We start from the raw sequence: 15,872 nt of genomic DNA, 5'->3' as shown, positions 1-15,872 counted from the left end.
GATATTAAATTAGGATCTCAGCACCAGCATTTTCCAGACACCTTTGTGACTTACCACAAGATGCCATTGCCAGTCTTTGGCTGCTCTGTGTAAAACTGAGACACTACATAACCACTGATTGGTGGACAGGGTCTCCTTTTCGGCTGCAAGGCTGGTTCTCCTGAAGTGTCGCAGGCTTTGGGGCTGGCAACATGTGTCACTACAAGGTCACGTGACCTGCACTCCCCAGCTGGTCAGCCAGGTACCTGCATCTCTGACTCCACCCCTGAGTCAACTCAGAACATGGATCCAGCCTCAGTACCCGCCTCTCCAGCTGCCCCTCACAAGTGTGGGGTCACTCTAGAAGTGCTGCTGGTGTTCCCTCCCAATGGAAAGGGCTGTCTGTAGCCCAGCATCAGGGAGGGTGTAGTGCAATGCCTCATGCTGGTAAAGCATATGTGCTATTTCTTCCAGGAATTGTTGGTGCTTGTTGCTGTCACCTTGACATTTGTAATTTATTGCATGAGTGGATCTTGATGTATTTATCATTGACAGTACTAGATGTATAAGTGTTATTGGAAATTTTTCAAACCAGGGTGTATTTCCAAAAAGCTGCATGGTTAGTTTTTCAGTAAAGCTTTTTCATATTGACTTCCAAAGAAGGTTCTGGACCTAAGATACAACCACCTCCTGTCACATATGAGTGCAATTTGTCATTTGAAATGCCCCACTGCCTACTTCAGTCTGATCCCGTTTTTCCCTCTGTAAAATGGGACTACTGCTGCTTGCCTGTGAAGAATGTGAGCATTAAGGGAACAAACCTGGCACATGAGAGGCACTTGGTAAACATTAGAGGCGTTTCATCCTGAGGGGTAAATTTATCTCTGCTGATCGTTAACACACATTCTCTCTGATATTTAGAACCAGCTGGAAAATATTAAAAGCAAAAAAAGAGTTTTTATTCTTTGATATATAAAAACCAAGAAAACTTTCATGTGTATACAACATAGTTTTTTTTTTTCTTTTCCTTTTTTTTAAGAAGAAAATTGCAGAAATATAGACTTGGGTAGAAAAATACACTCAAGCAGCTGCTCAAGACAATTTGTAACTCCTAAAATTATGAACAATAGCACAGAAATCTCAGCATAAGCCTTTTTTTCCTTTAAAAAATTATTCACATTTGTTTAACAACTTAAGATATGGTAAGAAATATAACTTTCCTTCTTGGTAACACATCTTGTTTTTGAGAAGATATTCAGTGACCAGCAATAACTTAGTGATAGAACCTTTACCTTAGAGTTTTGGTTCTATGACACTTGTCATAGTAAAAGAAATACTTCCTACTCCTGGGGCCCCAAAATGCTCATATAATTTATTGGAGCCCATAAACTTGGGGGGTTCTAGACCTCAGAGGGGGAGCATCTTTGGTCTTCCCTGTATTTTAGTACCAAAACAGACAGTGATCCTGGCATACAAATAACAAAAACAAAGGTGCAGGAGACCATAGATACTCAGTAAAAGCTATTTATGTCCAATAAATAGTTTCCAAAAATAATTTTCTTTTCACTTAATGAATTCAGGAGAAATAAAAACATTGTGATACACTGTTTGACATCTGTTATCAAACTGACATCCATAAAGTCAGTTCTGCCACTGACCAGCAGGGAGTGCTAGACCACAGGAGAAGCAGCTGCATAGTTTCCCAAAGGGCAACCTACAAAAATACCTGTATTTACATGAAAACTTTTTGGGTGAAAAAGTTTAGTTTTCAAAGGATAAATGTAACATTTTCTCCTCAACACTGGGTTCAAGCAAAAAAATACACTTCATATAAAATTTGGATGAAACATGAATAAACTTTAAGATGACTAAATATGTAAATATTGGTAGAATATCAAAGGGAAGTGATAATGAATTTACTCTGTGTTAAAAATCTTTACATTTCATGTGACTTGTTATTTAAAAGCAAAGATGCAGAACACATAACATCTGAATGGCTGAGACCTCTCAGAAGCCCGAGTGACGTGTGGCTGGCTTGGCCACCATTCCTCAGGGAAACACATCATAACCACCCTCAGAGTCACAGTCCCAGGAACTGACTGGTGTTTATCTCAGAGTAGGTAATGGCTTTTGATCACAGATGGTGAGCTGCACCTCCCACTCTCTTCCAAAGTTAAATTCACCTTCAAAGGCCTCACAAAGTTGCCCACAGGGCGAGTCCGCCGCCACAACCACCATGACCACTTCACATGGGTTCTCTCTTCCCAGTGAGGTGGCTATTTGAGACAGGACTACAAACTGTGAAATTCTGAAATTAATCCTCTGCAGTCATGCTTAGTACAGTTTGTGTGCACTTGCTCTTAAATTCCAGTCTCTGCCTTCTTGCCACATTCTGCCTTCACAGCCTTCTGGCCCATCAGCAGGATCAGTGCAAGTCTGCAGGAAAGCACAGTGAAAACGTGACAACTATTTACTGGGTTGGCCAAAAACTTTCTTCAGGCTTTCCCAGAGAATCTTACAGAAAAACCCGAATGGGTTTTTGGCCAACCCAATACAAAAGTAATTTAAAGGCTTCATTTAAAAAAAGTATGTTTTTAAAATTTAAAAATGAAATATTTTCTGCATTTAGGTCATTTCTACCACTTCACAAAGGTGCTGGACCCTATACCTGGGCTAGTATAGACTGTGCATGTGTGTGTATTTTATGTTCTACAGAGAAACTATAAAAATAGGTGTTTTTTTTTTTTTCTATTCATGAGCTGAAAGAATAGGGTTATGGATGAAAAGGGAGGGATAAGTAAAAACAACAAATAGGAGGAATGAAGTATACAATTTTTTCTTATTTTAAAATTGGAATAAAATTTTAAAAGTATTTCTCCTTGATAAACTGAGCTGTCTGGTGCCTGGCCCTACAGGGTGACCGCCGGCCCGTGCTCCTCCACCCCTCCCGGGGGCAGGGCCAGGCTGTGGCGGGGGTCAGAGCGGAGCGAGCTGAGAAGCCTCTGGACGCTGCCCTCTCGCCCGGGGCTGTGCAGGCCGGGCGCCAGGCCCGCGCCGTTGACGCGCGTGAGGCTGCCTGGAGGCGGCCTGGGCGCCAGCCGAGGCTCCAGCACGCCCTCGAGGACCACGTCGGCCTCCTCGTCGCTCTCCATCTCGTCCGGGGGCAAGTTCTGCAGGACGTGGGCCATGGGCAGGCTGTGGCGGCTGGCCGTGCTGTCCGAGGAGCGGCCGGAGCTGCCTGAGGCGCGGCTGCCCCGCACCACGTTGTTCCTCTGGTTGGCGGGCTTGACCGTCACGATGAGGTTGTGGCTGTTGGCGATCATCATGTCCGTGACCTGGTCCAGTGTCTTCCCGGCCACCTCGATCCCGTTCACCTCCAGGACCTCGTCATCCACGGCCAGCAGCCCGGTGCTCTCGGCGAGGCCGCCAGGCACCATGCGGGAGATGAAGACGCCGGGCACCTTCTCCAGCCCCTGTGGGGCCACACGCACGCTCGTGCCATCGCGAATGTAGAAGCCCAGCGGCTTCTGGCAGCCGTGCCGGTACAGCCTCACGCGGCGGTGCGTCTCGGGGACGATGTCCACGTCGATGATGGAGGACACGGGGCGGAAGTCGTGCGGTAGGCCGATGTGCAGGTGTGTGCGCCGGCGGGGGCCGTCCTCCCGCAGGGCCAGTGGGCGCCGCCGCCTGGACAGCGAGCCCGCCCCGAAGCTGCAGTGCTCAGCCTCTTCTGGAAGGGCACAGAGAGGACAGTGAGAGCACAGATCGGGGGCAGCCGGGAAGCACAAGTCAGGCTGCACTGAACACTCAGAGCGTCAGGTAAGTCCTGACTTTCTGCAGCTCTCCTCCCACCACCTCTCTGATGTGTGACCCCAGAAAGTCTGAGACGGTGAGGAAATCAAATGGTGTAAAGAACCAACTAAAACACAAAGCTCCCACGCATGCCTTGGAGCTGAATCATCAATTCATTTTGTCACACGTCAGCTTTTGGGAGAGTCTCGGCTTCCTGGATGACATACAGGCTACTGCAATAACTTCACTAGTGGTTTTGATGAGTCTACAGCAATCCTGTGCATCAGCCAAACTGGCCCAGCAATATTCACCAGGCAAATGTTGGATGCCAAGTTCAAGCACAATCACCTCCCTAAATTCAGCTCTACAGGCAACCAACAGAATGGTTGGAAGGTTAAGACAACTAGCAACAGATGCAAGGTTTAAATGTGTCTGACTGGGTTCTGCAGTTACAGGGGAGCAGAGACACCAGGAACGGCCCCCACCTGGACAACAACTACAGGGGCAGAGTCTGTCTGATGTAACTAATTTGGAACTTGAGAGTCTGTTGAAGGCTCAACTTCCAAGGGAAGAGCTGGATGCTAATGGCAGTCAATTCTGGGTAATTTCAGCTCTTGGGACAGTAGCAGATACCTAGTCCACCCCCAGCACCCTGGCAGGCAGCTGTGCACTGATCCTGGGGCAGTTTGTGGGACCTGTCCTCCAAACTTCAGGTATCTGCTCCGACTACTGATTGCTCCTTCTCATCACAAAGATGTAGAGGGGTGGGTGGCTATTGCTGCACCTCCCTGTGTTGTTGCAAGCCCCTCCCCTTCCACCTGAAGGAACATCCCAGAGAGCAAGAGGACTGGCACCCTTTCTCTCCCTTCATTTTTCACCTTTTCCCATTTTGGGAGCCAAAGTTTCAAGTCCAGGACATTAAAAACAGCTGCATATGTAGGGAAAGTCAGAAAGTGACTGGACATGCTCAAGGAAAGGCTCAGAAAGGACCTTAGAAGACCTTAAGTTCACACTTTAATGTTGATACTCCGCACAGAGACAGTCTACAGCAATTAAAAAAAAATAACAACTGTAGCAAATCCTGGGGAAGGTGTACAATCTAATTTCCAGAGCTACCACATTTTGAATACCCATTGTTCAACAACAGAGAATCGCAAAGCCTGCAAAGAAACAAGAGTGTGCCCTCACTCAAAGGAAAATCATCATAGAAACTGCCCCTGAAACAGCCTGATGGCAGATTTACTAGACAAAGACTTTAAAACAATGGCCTAAGACATGATCAAAAACAAAAAGATACTGGGCAAGTCAAGAAAACAACGTGTGAACAAAATGGAAATATCAATAGAGAGACAGAAAACCTAAAAGGAAACTAAATAGAAATTCTGGAGATGAAATTACAATAATGGGAAGTAGTGAATGGGGGATTCCAAGGCAGATTTGAGCAGGCAGAAGAAGGAATTAGTGAACTTGAAGACAGGACAGTAGAAGTTATCCTTTCTGAGGAAAAACAACAAAAGGTTAAAGGAAAGTGAACAGAGCCTAAGCAATCACCTGGACACCATTAAGCAAACTGACATGTAGTTTGCGAGAGTCTCCGAAGGAGAAGAGAAAAGGGTGGAGGGACTATTTGAAGAAATAATGGCTAAAAACTCCCAAATGTGATGAAATGTGCAAGTGTAAATGTCCATGCTCAACAGCCTCTAAGTCAGAAGTCAAAGAGACCCAAGATGACAATATGATCAAGCTTAATTAAGACACAATGTAAGTTTACATGCTCCAGAACCCAGAAGCAGTAATACGAAAGGAAATATATGAAAGGAAATAATATGAAAGTTGGGTCAGACCCAACTGTTGATCTCAGAGAGTCCTGGGTAGGTAGGAGGTGACTGCAGATCACCCTAGGGACACAGATGCTGGTGGCAGTCATTTAGGGGAACTCATTCTGTCACGAGGACTCTAGCACTAGAAAGTGCCATTTTTGGCTTCTCCCCCTAGCTTGTTAGCTTCAGGACCTAGCCCCTCCCCTGCCTAACAGTCTGTAGGCACCAGCAGTGGGAGCTGGGCAGGGACACAGCACCACCTACCAGCATGCAGGTTGCCCAAAGACCTCCTGAGTCCACAGCCACTCCTGCAAACACCTTCTCCACCAGAAGACCCTGGCATCACACACTGGAGCTACATTCAGCGTTCCCCTAGGCACACTGCAGCTAGAGACTCAGGACCCAGCTCTGCTCACCAATGAGCCTCAGAGCCCCCTGAGTCCTGGCCACCAGCAGACAGACACCAGCCCCAGGAACACTGCAACCAGAGACTCCAGGACCCAGCTTCGCCTGCCAGTGGGTAGACCCTGGCCATAGAATTACTGCAGCTTGCCTTATCAGGTCTCAGGCCATCAGCAAGCTGACAGCAGTCTTAGGATATCTCAGGATCCAGTCGTCAACACCACTCCGCTCCCAACCCAACAGTGGGATGAAACCTGCTATGAAACCCCAATGACCTTTCAGTGAGAGGCCTCAGGACCTGGCTTCAACCACCAGTGAGTCAGAACTAGCCCCTGGACCCCCAGTCCCCAGAATCACCCACCTTAAAGCCAAGAGTGGCTCTGAGATACCTTAGACTCCTCAGCCAGCTGCCCAAGGAGAAAGTCCCACTCACCAGCAGACCAGTATCAGCTGTGGGATACTGGAGAACCTACCCACCAACAGGCCAACACTAGATCCAGGAACTCTGGTTCTGCAGCCATCTATCCATCCCGGAACCAGGCTCTGCCCAACAGTGAGCACCAGATCTGTGAGCAGCCAGGGTTTTGCAGCCAGCTGCCCTGTGACCTGGCTCTGCCACCTGGAGGCCAACAGTCTCCACTCAGAGTAGAGCCTGGCAAACCAGCAGACGGGGCCAGTTGCACCTACCAGACTGCCCATAGAGTCATCCTGCCGCAACAAAAGGGCCCACAAGCCCTTATGCAGCATATAGCTCTGGTGACCGGAGAGGTGTGTGCTGTGAGGAACATATGACATCTCCTAAAAAAGGCTGCTTCTCTAAGATCAGGAAATGTAACCAACATATGAGATACACAGAAATAAAAACAGCAAATGAGGCAATAGAGGAACAGATTCCAAAAAAAAACAAAAAAACAAAAAAACAGAAGAACCAAGAGAAATAGAGATAAGCAGTTTACCTGGTAAATAGCTCATGGTAATGACCATAAACGTAATCAAAAAACTTGGGAGAAGAATGGATGAGCAGGTTGAAAAGTAAGAAGTTTTAAACAAAGAGCAAGAAAAAATAAAGAATGATCAGAGATATACAATAACTAAAATGAAAATACACTAGAAGGAATCAACAGCAGATTAAATGATGCAGGTATGGATCAGCGAGCTGGAAGACAGGGTAGTGGAAATCAGAGTAGTGGAAGCTGAACAGAAAAAAAATGAAATGAGGACAGTTTAAGAGGTCTCTAGGATAATATCAGCTGTATTAACAATTGCATCAAAGGGGTCCCAGAAAGAGAAAAAGGGATTGAAAATACACTTAGGATATACTAGCTGAAAACTTCCCTAACCTTGGAAAGGAAGCAGACATCTAGGTCCAGGAAGTAGAAAGCCCACGCAGGATCAATCCAAAGAGGATCACACCAAGATAATTTGTACTTAAAATGGCAGAAATTAAGATAAAGAGAATATTAATGGCAACATTAATATTAAAGGCAAAAGCAAGAGCAACACACAAGGGACTTTTCAGCAGAAACTCTGCAAGCCAGAAGGGAGTGGCACCATATATTTAAATTGATGAAAGGGGAAAACTTACAATCAAGAATATTCTATTTGGCAAGGTTTTCATTCAGATCTGATGGAGATCAAAAGTTTTACAGCTAGGCAAAAGCTAAAAGAGTTCAGCACCATGAAACCAGCCTTACAAGAAATGTTAAAAGGACTTCTTTAAGCAAACAAGAAAAGACTACAACGAGAAACATTAAAACTACTAAAGGAAAAAAGCTCACCAGTAAAACCAAATATATAGGAAAGATAGTAAACCTACCACATACAATGGTAGTAGGGAAGTTAAAAGACAAAAGTAGTACATCATCTGTATCTGCAATAGGTAGTTAAGGGATAGAAAAAAAATATGTAAAATGTGATGTCAAAACAGTAATTGTGGGGGGAGGGGAGTAAAACTGCAGAGTTGTTTAAATGTGTTTGGAATTGTGAGATCAACAATTTATCATCCCTTATGGTAACCACAAACCAAAAACTTATAATACAAATAAAAGAGAAAGTTTTCCAAACATAACACTAAAGATGCTATCAAAAGACAAGGGAACAAAAGAAGAAAGAATCAAAAAAGAGCTACAAAACAACTCAAAATTAACTAAAATGACAATAAGTATGTACCTATTAATAATTACTTTCAATGTAAATGGACTAAATTCTCCAATCAAAAGATACAGAATGGCTGAATGCCTACAGAAACAAGAGCCATGCATATGCTGCAGGAGGTTCACTCCATATCTAAAAACACACACAGACTGAAAGGGAATAGAAAAAATTTATTCCATGCAAACAGAAATGGAAATAAAGCCAAGATAAGAATACTAGACAAAACAGATGTTAAGATAGATTGTAACAAGTAACAAAGAACAACATTAAGTAATGATCAAGGTATCACTCAAATAAAAAGAAGTAATAGTTGTAGATATATATGTACTCAATGCACTAGCACCTAAATACAGAAAGCAAATATTAACAGACATAAAGGGAGAGACTGACAGTAGCACAGTAATAGTGAGGATCTTTACCATCCCACTAACATCAACAAGGGCTTCTCTGGTGGCTCAGTGGTAAAGAATCTGCCTGCCAATGCTGGAAATGTGGGTTCAGTCCCTGGGTTGGGAAGGCCTCCTAGAGAAGGAAATGGCAACCCACACCAGTATTCCTGCCTGGGAAACCCCATGGACAGAGGAGCCTGGCAGACTGCAGTCTATGGTGTTGCAAAGAGTCAGACACAGCTGAGAAACTAAACAACAACAACATAAACAGATGAGACAGAAAATCATTAAGGAAACTGGTCTTAGATGACACATTAGATTACATGGACTTATATAATTCCACCCCAAAGCATCAGAATATGCATTCTTTTCAAGTGCACATGGATAGATCACATGCTGGGCCATAAAATAAGTCTTGGCAAATTTTAAAACATTGAAATCATGTCAAGCATGACTTTTCCAACCTCTATATTGCTGCTGCCAAGTCGCTTCAGTCATGTCCGACTCTGTGCGACCCCATAGACTGTAGCCCACCAGGCTCCCCCATCCCTGGGATTCTCCAGGCAAGAACACTGGAGTGGGTTGCCATTTCCTTCTCCAATGCGTGAAAGTGAAGTCTCTCAGCCATGTGCGACCCTTAGCGACCCCATGGACAGTAGCCTACCAGGCTCCTATGTCCATGGGAGTTTCCAGGCAAGAGTACTGGAGTGGGGTGCCATTGCCTTCTCCGAACCATTATGCTATGAGACTACAAAACCAACTACAAGGAAAAAAAAAACTGCAAAAGACAAAAACATGTAGAGGCTAAACAATATACTACTAAAGAACCAATGGATCTTTAGTAAGATGAAATAAAAAAATGTTTGGAGACAAATGAAAATAAAAACATACTGATCCAACATCTATGGGACACAGCAAACATAAGAGAAGTCCACAGTAATACAAGCTTAGCTAAGGAAACAAGAAACATCTCAGACAACCTAACCATTCACGCAAGGGAGCTACAAAAGGAACAAACAAAACCCAAAGTTAGGAGAAGGAAATAAACCATAAAGATCAGCAGAAATAAATGAAATAGAGGCTTAAAAAATAGAACAAATGAAACTAGTAGCTGGTCTTTTGAAAAGATAAATAAAATTGATAAATTTTTAGCAAGACTCATCAAGAAAAAGATATCAAAAAAATTATAGGCCAATATCTCTGATGAGCATAGACACTCATATGCTCAACAAAATGTTAGCAAACTGAATCGAACAATATATTAAAAAGATCATATACCATGATTACACAGGATTCATCCCAGGGAAGCAAGTATGGTTCCACACTCACAGACCAATCAATGTGACATACCATTTTCACAAATTTGAAGGATAAAAATCATAGCGTCATCTCAATAGATGCAGAAAAAGCTTGACAGAATTCAACATTTATGATAAAAACTCTCCACAGTGGGTGTAGAGGGAACATACCTAAACATAAGAAAGGTTAGACCTTGCTTTCATCACCAGTCACATCCACAACTGGGTGTTGTTTTTGCTTTGGCTCCATCTCTTCATTCTTTCTGGAGTTATTTCTCCACTGATCTCCAGTAGCATATTGGTTACCTAGCGACCTGGGGAGTTCATCTTTCAGTGTCCTTTCTTTTTGCCTTTTCATACTGTTCATGGGGTTCTCAAGGTGGGAATACTGCAGTGGTTTGCCATTCCCTTCTCCAGTGGACCACATTTTGTCAGAAACCTCCATCGTGACCCCTCCGTCTTGGGTGGCCCTACATGGCATGGCTCATAGTTTCATTGAGTTAGACAAGGCTGTGGATGTGACTGGAGATGAAGGCAAGGTCCAATGCTATAAAGAGCATGTTGCATAGGAACCTGGAATGTTAGGTCCATGAATCAAGGCAAATTGGAAGAGGTCAAACAGGAGACAGCAAGAGTGAACGTCGGCATTTTAGGAATCAGTGAACTAAAATGGACTGGAATGGGTGAATTGAACTCAGATGACCATTATATCTACTACTGTGGGCAATAATCTCTTAGAAGAAATGGAGGAGCCATAATAGTCAACAAGAGAGTCCGAAATGCAGTACTTGGATGCAGTCTCAAAAATGACAGAATGATCTCTGTTCGTTTACAAGGCAAACCATTCAATATCACTGTAATCCAAGTCTATGCCCTGATCAGTAATGCTGAAGAAGCTGAAGTTGAACGATTCTATGAAGATTGACAAGACCTTCTTGAATTAACAACCAAAAAAGATGTCCTTTTCATTATAGGGGACTGGAATGCAACGGTAGGAAGTCAAGAAACACCTGCAGTAACAGGCAAATTTGGCCTTGGAATACAAAACAAAGCAGGTCAAAAGCTAACAGTTTTGCCAAGAGAACGCACTGGTCATAGCAAATACCCTCTTCTCACAACACAAGAGAAGACTCTACACATGGACATCACCAGATGGTCAACACCAAAATCAGATTGATTATATTCTTTGCAGCCACAGATGGAGAAGCTGTATACAGTCAGCAAAAACAAGTCTGGGAGCTGATTTTGGCTCAGATCATGAAGTCCTTATTGAGAAATTCAGACTTAAATTGAAGAAAGTAGGGAATACCACTGGACCATTCAGGTATGACCTAAATCAAATCCCTAATGATTATACAGTGGAAGTGAGAAATAGATTTAAGGGACCAGATCTGATAGAGTGCCTGATGAACTATGGACAGAGGTTTGTGACATCGTACAAGAGACAGGGAGCAAGACCATCCCCAAGAAAAAGAAATGTAACAAAGCAAAATGACTGTCTGAGGAGGCCTTACAAATAGCTGTGAAAAGAAGAGAAGCCAAAAGCAAGGAGAAAAGGAAAGATATACCCATTTGAATGCAGAGTTCCAAAGAATAGCAAGGAGAGATAAGAAAGCCTTCCTCAGCAATCAGCGATCAGTGCAAAGACATAGAGGAAAACAATAGAATGGGAAAGACTAGAGATTTCTTCAAGAAAATTAGAGATACCAAGGGAACATTTCATGCAAAGATGGACTTAATAAAAAATATAAATGGTATGGACCTAACAGAAGCAGAAGATATTAAGAAGAGGTGGCAAGAATACACAGAACTGTACAAAAAGATCTTCATGACCCAGATAATCACAATGGTGTGATCACTCACCTAGAGCCAGACATTCTGGAATGTGAAGTCAAGTGGGCCTTAGGGAGCATCACTATGAACAAAGCTAGTGGAGGTGATGGAATTCCAGTTGAGCTATTTCAAATCCTAAAAGATGATGCTGTGAAAGTGCTGCACTCAATATGTCAGCAAATTTGGAAAACTCAGCAGTGGCCACAGGACTGGAAAAGGTCAGTTTTCATTCCAACCCCAAAGAAACGCAATGCCAAAGAATGCTCAAACTACTGCACATTTGCACTCATCTCACACGCTAGCAAAGTAATGCTCAAAATTCTCTAAGCCAGGCTTAAATAATAAGTGAATGGTGAACTTTCAGATGTTCAAGCTGGTTTTAGAAGAGGCAGAGGAACCAGAGATTGAATTGCCAACATCCACTGGATCATCAAAAAAGCAAGAGAGTTCCAAAAATACATCTATTTCTGCTTTATTGACTATGCCAAAGCCTTTGACTATGTGGATCACAACAAACTGTGAAAAATTCTGAAAGAGATGAGACTACCAGCCCACCTGACCTGCCTCTTGAGAAACCTGTATGCAGGTCAGGAAGCAACAGTTAGAACTGGACATGGAACAACAGACTGGTTCCAAATAGGAAAAGGAGTACGTCAAGGCTGAATATTGTCACCCTGCTTATTTAACTTATATGCAGAGTACATCATGAGAAATGATGGGCTGGATGAAGTGCAAGCTGCAATCAAGATTGTTGGGAGAAATATCAATAACCTCAGATATGCAGATGACACCACCCTCATGGCAGAAAGTGAAGAAGAACTAAAGAGCATCTTGATGAAAGTGAAAGAGGAGAGTGAAAACGTTAGCTTAAAGCTCAACATTCAGAAAACAAAGATCATGGCATCCAGTCCCATCACTTCATGGCAAATAGATGGAGAAACAGTGGAAGCAGTGGCAGACTTTATTTTTTTGGGCTCCAAAGTCACTGCAAATGGTGACTGCAGCCATGAAATAAAAAGATGCTTACTCCTTGGAAGAAAAGTTATGATCAACCTAGACAGCAGGTTAAAAAGCAGAGACATTACTTTGCCAACAAAAGTCAAGGCTATGGTTTTTCCAGTAGTCTTGTATGGATGTGAGAGTTGGACTATAAAGAAGGTTGAGCACTGAAGAATTGATGCTTTTGAACTGTGGTGTTGGAGAAAACTCTTGAGAGTCCTTGGACTGCAAGGAGAAATAACCAGTCCATCCTAAAGGAAATCAGTCCTGAAGCTGAAACTCCAATACTTTGGTCACCTGATGTGAAGAGCTGACTCATTTGAAAAGACCCTGATGCTGGGAAAGATTGAGGGCAGGAGGAGAAGGGGACGACAGAGGATGAGATGGTTGGATGGCATCACTGACTCAATGAACATGAGTTTGGGTAAACTTCAGAAGTTGGTGATGGACAGGGAGGCATGGCGTACTGCAGTCCATGGGGTCACAAAGAGTCGGACGTGACTGAACTGAACTGAAGAAAGGTTATATAGGATAAGCCCACACCTAACATCATACTCAACAGTGAAATGCTCAAAGCACTTTCCCTAAGATGAGGAAGAAAACAAGATTGCCAACTTTCACCAGTTATATTCAATATAGTATTAGATGTCCTAACCAGAGCAATCAGATAAGAAAAAGCAAAAGAGCAATCCAAATTGGAAAAGAAGAAATAAAACTGTCACTATTTAAAGATAACATGATCTTCTACATAGAAAATCCTAAAGATGCCACCAAAAACCTACTAGAGCTCATCAATTAATTCAATACAGTTGCAGGATACAAAATTAATATTCAGGAATCTTTCATTTCTATGTATTAAGAATGAATTATCAGAAAGAAAAGCAAACAGTCTCATTTATAGTCATATCAAAAAAGAAATAAATTACATAGGAATAAATCCAAGGAGGTAAAAGATCTGTGCTTGGAAAACTAGAAGACACTAGCAAAAGAAGTTGATGATGACACAGATAGAAGAAACCATATGCTGTTGATTGGAAGAGTCATCATAATACTGTAAAAATAACCGTACTGCTCAAGGCAGTCTACAGATTTAATGCAATCCCTGTCAAAATACCCATGAGACTTTCCATAGAACTAGAACAAATAATTAAAAAATATGTGTGGAAACACAGAAAACCCGAATAGCCAAAACAATCTTGAGAAGAACAGAGCTGAAGGTAACATGCTCCCTGAGTCCAGGCTATTATAAAGCTATACTAATCAAAACCAGATGGTACTGGCACAGAACAGACACAGATCAATGAGACAATAAAAAGCCCTCAAATAAAGTGTGGGAGGCAGGTGGCTGTGACCTTGGCCAAGCCATGCCGGACCTCAGCACCCAGACACCTCACGCCTACAGGCCACACTTCCACCCACCCACTCCCCGCTGTTCTTGTAACTGCTCAAGTTGGGAAACTCCAGACAGATGTAGAAACCAAGGTGCATTCTGCCCGCCTGGCAGAAAGTCCCTGCCCCTGCGCTTGGCGGGGTGTCCTCAGCTTTTTCTGCCGATTAGGCTAGGCCTGCAGGGAGGAGAGGGCCTCTCTGGGCGCCCCGCCTGGCGTCCAGTAAGCTGGGTCCGCTGTCCTCCGCCTTGTGCTGCTGACTCCGTTTCTCCAGACACAAGCTGAGGCGGTCTCCTTTCCTCCCAGCAGAGTTAGCTGGCTTTAAAGTGTCATGGAGAGAAGGAAGAGCTCAGGAATGAGTCTGATCACTGTCAGGAGCACAAGAGAGCCCCCGTGACTCTGCTGCATGGTCACCAGAGGAGCACCCAGACCCACAGCACAGGAAGTGGTGCAAGCAGACCACTGGCTTCTGCATAAAAGAACTCTACAAATGAAAGGGATTCCAGACACAGAAATGAGAGGACAGAGGGGAAAGGTGGGGAGGGGGAGTGGCCTGAGAACATCCTTCTACCTTTCAGTGACGCATACCACACAGGCTGAGAAGCTCACATGGGGACTTTAATTAGCCATCACCCAACTGCGTGCAAACACCGCCTCCAGTCTGAGCTTGTCCAGGGTATCTAAGGCCCAGCAGCTCCCCTGCCCATGATTAAGCAGACATGCAAACCTCCCGGAAGAACTGCACCGCTGGATCAAACACAAGTCAGAACGAGTCTATTCTTAGAGACCCTGGAAACGTTAACATTTAAATGAAAAAAAAAAAAAAAGCCTGCTACATAAGCTGAAAAATAAAATGTGCCACATATTGCAAAGGAATCTGAAACTCCTGCAGTTTTCTTTCCTCACACACTTTGTCCTGAAGCCTCAAGACCTGTCTCCTTAGACTATTTTCCCTCAGTGCCCCTGATAAACTCAGTTCCTACAGTGACCAGAACTCCCTGTAGGGTCCCCCCCAACCCCATGCACTCAGCTCTCTCTACCCCCAGCTCATTCGATTCGCTGGGCTGCAGGGACTCAGATGCCACTTCCAGATGCTCCGTCTTGGCCCCCCCAGCCCCACCCCCCGTTTTCCTCAAAGGAAGCCGTCCTGTGAGCCCCCATCTCCCCCAGGAGTGCAGTCCCTGGGCTTGCTGAGCCCCTGTGGGAGGAAGCGTGGTGGGACAGCTCCAGTGGCACCCAAGGGCCACACACTGACCATGCGCCAGGTGTTGCTCTGGCATCATGGTTGCTTTTATCAGGGCTGGTTCCAGAATCAAAGGAAGTTTAAAGAGGATTTTAAAGAAATGACTCAAAATAAATGCAGAGTCAGGTGTAGCGCAGTGAGTCTTAAAGATCTCCTAGCAGTAAACTGCTCTAAGGATCAAGGATGGATGGCTTGGGAGCCGAGAGTGAGCCCGGCACTTGCCAGTCTGTGTCCATCTGTCCCTTCCTGCCCTGCAATGGTTCAGCTAGCTCTGGAACCAAGATCTTGGGTGGGGCTGGGGTTGGGCTCAGGCCAGTCAGGGCCCCTCTTGGAGCTGTGGTCCTAGGACCCCTCCTAGAGGTAAACCTGCATTTCAGTTGTTTCTGCGAAGAAGGGGCTGCTTCAGGGTGTGGCACCTCCCAACAGCAGACACAGCTGTTCTAGCAGGGGGTGCATAGGCTCTGGGGGGCTCGCCATGGACACTCAGCATGTGTCTAAGCATCTCTGCTAATCATCCCAGCAGGGAAGCCCTGGTAGCCCTGGGTCACTGGGTCATCTGGGGGACGAAGGAAGAC

General features: G+C 44.4%; 1 protein-coding gene across 1 annotated transcript in view; it reads right to left on the bottom strand.

Annotated features, from left to right (window-relative positions):
• Positions 1-916: 916 nt before the first annotated feature.
• PARD6G (par-6 family cell polarity regulator gamma) overlaps positions 917-15,872 on the bottom strand; it is a 73,333-nt gene continuing 58,377 nt past the window's right edge. Inside the window, exon 3 of the mRNA XM_065935104.1 lies at positions 917-3,709. Coding sequence (XP_065791176.1) covers positions 2,889-3,709 — 821 coding nt within the window. The 3' untranslated portion in view covers positions 917-2,888. The remainder of the gene's footprint in view (positions 3,710-15,872) is intronic.

The sequence above is a fragment of the Muntiacus reevesi genome, chromosome 4 (genome assembly GCF_963930625.1).
Source record: "Muntiacus reevesi chromosome 4, mMunRee1.1, whole genome shotgun sequence".
Classification (NCBI taxonomy): Eukaryota; Metazoa; Chordata; class Mammalia; order Artiodactyla; family Cervidae; genus Muntiacus; species Muntiacus reevesi.
This window is presented reverse-complemented; position numbering and strand designations above follow the sequence as displayed.